Source organism: Papaver somniferum, chromosome 1 (genome assembly GCF_003573695.1).
Source record: "Papaver somniferum cultivar HN1 chromosome 1, ASM357369v1, whole genome shotgun sequence".
NCBI lineage: Eukaryota > Viridiplantae > Streptophyta > Magnoliopsida > Ranunculales > Papaveraceae > Papaver > Papaver somniferum.
Window position 1 is genome coordinate 176,999,138 of NC_039358.1, and position 6,595 is coordinate 177,005,732.

At 33.9% G+C, this 6,595-nt stretch overlaps 1 protein-coding gene across 1 annotated transcript; it reads right to left on the bottom strand.

Moving 5' to 3' along the window:
* Positions 1–516, bottom strand: LOC113354641. The gene has a single exon (XM_026597872.1). The coding sequence runs from the start codon at positions 514–516 to the stop codon at positions 1–3; it is 516 nt and encodes a 171-aa protein (XP_026453657.1).
* Positions 517–6,595: the final 6,079 nt, after the last annotated feature.

Genomic DNA, 6,595 nt, shown 5'->3' on the forward strand with positions numbered 1-6,595 from the left:
CTAGTTTATTTTCCTTGCATCAATTGAGGAACCCCAAAAGAAATTCCTCATTATCTGATCTAACTTCTTCTCCACACTCACAGGCATAGGGAAAATGGACATAAAGTAAATTGGTAAGCTGGACAGAGTTGCTTTGATGAGAACTACTCTACCTGCTTTGTTGAAAAATCTCCTCTTCCATGGAGCTAATTTCTTTAAAAAACTTTCAATAATAACATCCCAAATTGTTGTGCTTCTAGCTGCTGCTCCAATTGGAATACCCAGATACTTGAGAGGGAATTTTTCTATTCTGCAACTGAGTATATCTGCAATAGCATCTACTTTGTGATCTGCACCAATGCTGATGACAACACTCTTGCTAAGATTGACACTCAAACCTGTAATTGCTTCAAAACTTTGCAAAATGAGGACAAGATTTTCAGCTTCTTCTTCTTTGGCATCCAGAAAGACTAGAGTGTCGTCAGCAAACTGAAGATGAGAGACCTTGATAGAGTTGACTGAAAAACCTGAAATCATGTTTAGATGTACTGCATTCTTCATTAGTTTTGTGAATATTTCAGCCACTAAGATGAAAAGGAAGGGTGAAAGGGAGTCCACCTGTCTTAAACCTTTTTGTGGTTTGAATTTGGGAGTGGAAGAGCCATTGATCAGTAAAGAATGTTGGGCTGAAGAAGTGCACCATTCCATCCAATTAATCCACTTAGAGCCAAAGCCTGAACTATGCAAGACTTGACTGATTGTGTGCCAACTGACATTGTCAAAGGATTTTTGAATGTCAAGCTTGCAAATGATTCAGGTTCTTTGCTTTTGAGCCTAGAATCAATAAGCTCTCCTGCTATTAAGATGCTATCCAATATTTGTTTATTAGCAATGAAAGCACCCTGATTCTCAGAAATCAATTTAGGGAGAACTGTTTTGAATCTTTGAGTGAGAGTTTTAGAGATCACCTTGTATATGCTGCTGACAAGGCTGATTGGTCTAAAATCTTGAGGGTTTCCTATCTGGTCCTTTTTTGGTATCAAGCTGATGAAGGAACAATTGACCCTCCAATCAATTTTTTGGTTATCTTCAAACTCTTTTATGAATGCCATGAAATCCTTTTTGATTACTTCCCATGTTGCTTTGTAGAATTCCATATTGTAGTCGTCAGGACCAGGAGATTTATTGTTCTTGCAATTATTGATTACTAGCCAAACTTCTTCTTCTTCAATTGGTCTTTCTACCTAACTGCTTTCATCTGAAGATATCTTAGTGAAGAATTCTTCATTCATCTGAGGCCTGAATTTGTGCTCTTCTTGAAACAAATTGAAGAAGTATTTGGTGATTTCCTCTCTTATGTCTGCTTGACAAAAATTATCTTCACCTTCAATAAACAATTTTTTTACTATATTCCTTCTTCTTCTGCCATTTGCAAGAGAGTGGAATTACTTTGTGTTTGCATCACCTTCTTTGAAGTGTTTAGTTTTGGATCTAACCAACCATTTTCTTGCATTATCCAAATTCAATTGCTTCAGTTTGGATCTTCTTTCCACTCTTTCAGTGAATTGTTGGGAAGTTAGTGCACCATTTTCCTCTTGAGAGTTGATAGAATCAATTATGGATGTCAACTGCTGGTTTTTATCAGCCATCTTTCCATACGTTTCTTTGCTCCATCTTCTAAGGAAAAATTTCAGATTTTGTAGCTTTTTAGACATGATATAGCTTGGAGTACCTTGAAATACCAAGGCATCCCACCAGATTTTGATATTTGAGAGGAAATTTGGATGTGAAATCCAGTAACTTTCCACTTTGAAAGGAGGTTTGCTTGAAGCTGAGTTTGTTATTGTGAGAAGAATTGCTGAATGATCTGATAGAGTCCTAGAGAGAACTGTTTGAGTGAGAAGGGGAAATTTACTCTCAAAAAGAGGGGAAACTAACACTCTATCTAGTCTGCAAAGTAATGGCTCATGTTGCATATTGCTCCATGTGAATAAGCCTCCATTCAGTGGTAAATCCACCAAGTCATGACCTTCCATGAAGTCATTAAACAATCTTTTATTTCTTTTTGATCCTCCATGCTTATTCCTTTCTCTTCTTCTTCTTATTGCATTGAAATCACCAACCACCACCCAATGCTCATTTGTCCATCCTGAAAAATCATCTAGTTCTTCCCAAAATTCCAACCTCTCCCAATATGTGCAAGGAGAATACACATTGGTTACAGTCCATTCATAGTCCTCTACTCTACTTTTGAATCTTTGAGAGAGAGTGTTGGGGCCAAAAACTTCATCTACACATTCTAGTAGATTATCATCCCAAATTGTCAATAATCCGCCTGATAATCCTTGAGATGGAACAATTCTCCATTTATTTTGATCATTTCCCCAAATGTTATTTACCAACCAGTTATTCATCTTCATCGTATGCGTTTCCTGTATTAAACAGAATGTTGGCTTGATTTTTCTGATTAAATCCTTAAGAGCGTCCATTTTATCCACTGCCGTTAGACTTCTCATATTCCACACCAATACTTTAATATCCATTAAGTCCTTCTGATCCCAAATTTACAGCATATTCAAAAATTTCTACCTCTCCTTGACCATCCTCCGATGATTGGATTGAGTCTTTAATGTAATTGCCCTGTTAATTGAGATAGCCTTCTTCTTGTTTCTTTCATCATTGAAAGCAGCGTGCTTGGACACAATTTTGGTGAATAATCCTCTGATATGTGACTCTTGACCCCCGAAATTGGAACCTACATTCAGTGTTGCTTCCATATTTAAATCAACAGTATTGTGGATTGTGTTAATCTTCACAATTTCATTATTGAGATTTATCGGCGGAGATTCCGGCACTCTTTCCACCTCTAGGTTTTGAATAATGATTAATTGTTGCTGATTCGAAGGTCCGGGCGAAAAAGTTTGGAGAAAAAATTGATGGTTATCTAACTGCATCTTGTTCTTCCTTCCCATTCTGTGTCGATTGATGAAAGCCTGTACTGGAGTTTGGTTTTGCAGTTTTGTTTGAAGAAGACCGATATGTTCTTTACTTTTGAAGAGATGACTTTGACTTCCATTGACTTTCTTTGTGAAGAAATTAGTTAACACCCTCTGACCTTTCTCCGCCTGGCACAATCTTATCCATGTATTTGGTCTGTCTTCTAAGGATTTTCCCGTACCAAAGTCAGGGTTTTCAAAATTTGAAATTTGAAAATATGTCGAAGATTTCTCTTTATCCAGTTGAGAGATGGTGTTCCGGTAAGATTTTACCGTGATCTTTTTGCCGGAGAATAACTGAAATCTCATTCAACTGCTAACACCCAGAATAAGCCACTCAGTTCGATGTGGATTGCTTCTGGGATCTGTTGAGCGATACATTTAACTCTCAGTATATGACAGGACGGATTCCTTTCCACTATTGAATGTTCCACTTCTACTAAGCCACCCATCTGTGACCCTATCTTGTCGAAGTTTTCTTTAGACCATAGTTGCACCGGTAAGCCTTTAGTTTTCACCCAATTTTGAGCGAGTGAAAGGGATCTGGCATTTATTGAGATATCATTATTAATCCATCTTCCGACTTCCATTGTTGTGTGTTTAAAGCTCCATTTGATCGGTCTCCACCAACTATTCCATTCCCAATCATTGTTTGGATGAAATGTCACCGTAGTGTCATTAAGAATATTAATATTCAGGTATCGATTCCATTGAAGTTTAGCTGCAATTTCTTTTGCTACTTGATTCCAAGAGATAGAACCATGAGCTACACAACAAAAAGATCGGTCGGGTCTTTGATTGATGATAGAGTTATGATTGACTGGAAAATCCTCATCAATTGGAAGTTGTTGTTGGTAGAGATCTGTTTTCCCCAAGAGCTTTTTGAGAAGCTCTATAAATCTTAACCAACCAAAATGGTTTATTTCCTTTCGGAATATATAAAGATCTATTTTGACCTCTATTTTTATTTGTTCTTTGAATTTTTATAAATTCTCCTCTGGGATTTTTGAGCCTCTCTATTAGAAATGCGAAATTGCCCTCTCTTACTGGCCATTTTTTGTTGATGAAAGAGTCATAGTGAGTAATCTTACCCAAGGTTTTAAGAATCCAATCCCCAATATAAGCTGAGAAAATGATTTTGAAGTTTTTTTTTTGGATAACTGAGAACATTTTATTAATAATTGGCAGGTTCAATATGCCTGCCTAAAAAGGTTTGTAAACAACTTAAAACATTCTGAGAAACATCAATAGACGATTTCTATCTTCTCACTGTCTTAGCAACAACATCTGTCAGATTATTACTATCCCTCCTGACATGAATAAATTGACAACTAATGAAAGAGTTCTTGAGGAGCTTAATATCTCTAATAAACTTTCTATTTTGAAGTTGAGACCACCTGCTCCACGCTCAATAATCATGAAACCATCTTGTTTGCCCAATCTTTGAGACAAAAATTCAATAGATTTTGATTCAATTTGAGTAATTGAATCTAAGTTAAGATTAGAAGTTTCTCCTCTCTCTCTCTCTGACACTCTCTCTCATCTTTTGTGTGCCTTTTGATGTTAATAATTTTTGAAATCGGTATTTGGTAAAAAAAATCAAAGTGCTTTTTACCCGAAGCTTTCCAAATTCCTCAATTTTTAAAAGCTGGGAAGGAGGAGCTTTTAAAAAGTTACAAAAGCATAAGCTTTGGTTCCACCAAAATTTAATGTTTAACTTATCCTTTTTGTCCCTATTTTATTTTGTAAATGACAAAAATTACCCTTAAATATATACAATCAATTTTTATTTCTTATATTTTATTCTTTTAATATTATTATATTTTATTTTCAAACTATTTTATGATACCATTTCATTTAGTTTTCAAAAATAAAAATAAAAACAAATACTTGGATCAATGTACTTTACACGGTTAGGGGTTAGGGATCCTAGCCTTTACCACGTTGGGGGAACTTGGGGATGATACTTTGTGTTTTTTTAAGAGATCGAAAAATTCTCTAGTTAGTAATGATGTCGGTAGAGGTGTTGGGAAATTTCTTTTTCATAGACTAGGTGTTGCTATTCAGAAGGGAGTTAGTTCTCAGCTTGTTTCTAGGTACCAACAAAAGTCTTGTACGATTGTGTCGTTTGATTTAAACTTTAAACATTAAATAATAAAATATTTGTTTAATAACACAGTTGATAATAATATTAAATACTTACTTAATTTTAGTTTGATTTTTTGTTTGACAATTATATATATATATATTAAAAAGTGGTTAATTAAATTTAATATTATATATGTTTATATTTAATAGTAAAAAATTTAATTATTTTTAAACCCAATAAAATTGAAACAAAATTATTTTCAGATATATATCTGTTTTTGTAATTTGCTACAACAACAGTGGTTGAATATGATATTTTACCAAGCACACTTTGATTGCTTTTGTTAATCAGCTTTAACTTTAATCAATATTTTACCAAATGTCTAACTGCTTTTTTCTCACAGCACAACACAATAACGCACATCAGAAAAGTGCTTTTGCAAAAGCCGCATCAATACCAAACTAGGCCTTAATAATAGAGTTTTTCTTTCACGTGTTTTTTATTTTAGGGATTTTCTTGAAAGTGAACTTGTGAAAATTGCACTTTTCAAGGCCTAATTTAAGTGAAAATTGAAATTTTATATCAATCGGTCGTGAAGCTATTTTGGTGAAAAATCTCCTTTTTGATCAAGTGAAAAGTATAATTTTCATCCCTCTTCCCATGATGAAAGATCAAATTTTCACTTTATTTACATGTGAAAAATCTGAATATCATCTACTCCCTCCGTCCTAGTTTAGATGCTTAAATTAAGTTTTTTTTTGTCCTAAAATACTTGCTATATACTCCCTCCGTCCTAGTTTAGATGCCTAAATAGGATTTTGCACAAAGATTAAGAAACACAAAGAAAATAGTTTTTTCCCACAATTACCCTAAGTTTAGTATTTAAGGTTCATAGTTTTTAGATGTCTAGGTTTTCGTTGTTTACTTGGAAAATTTTCAAATTAAAGGAAGTATATAGAGAGAAGTATTAAAAGTGTGTCTAGAAAATTGAAATACACAACTCTCCATGTTATGACCTAATTCTAAGATAGGGGCAAATAAGGATAAAAGGTTGAAAAATATGATACTCCCTCCCTCCTAGTTTAGATGCCTAAATTGAGGTTTTTTTTGTCCTAAAATACTTGCTATGTATCATATTTTTCAATCTTTTACCCTTATTTGCCCCTATCTTGGAATTAGGTCATTTGTATATTTCAATTTTCTAGACACACTTTTAATACTTCTCTCTATATACTTCCTTCAATTTGAAAATTTTCCAAGTAAACAACGAAAACCTAGACATCTAAAAACTATGAACCTTAAATACTAACTTAGGGTAATTGTGGAAAAAACTATTTTCTTTGTATATTTTAATCTTTGTGCAAAATCTTATTTAGGCATCTAAACTAAGACATAAGGAGTATTTTTCAGGTGAAAGATGCAACTTTTACACAATAATCACCATGAATTTGAATCATGAAGTAATAAGGCTATCTGTGACATATAAAGAAGGACGCAAAAATGAATACTCGATGGCTAATACAACAACTAA

Coding starts and splice junctions, on each gene's coding strand:
- LOC113354641 (XM_026597872.1), bottom strand. CDS start 516: ATGATTTCAGGTTTTTCAGTCAACTCTATCAAGGTCTCTCATCTTCAG.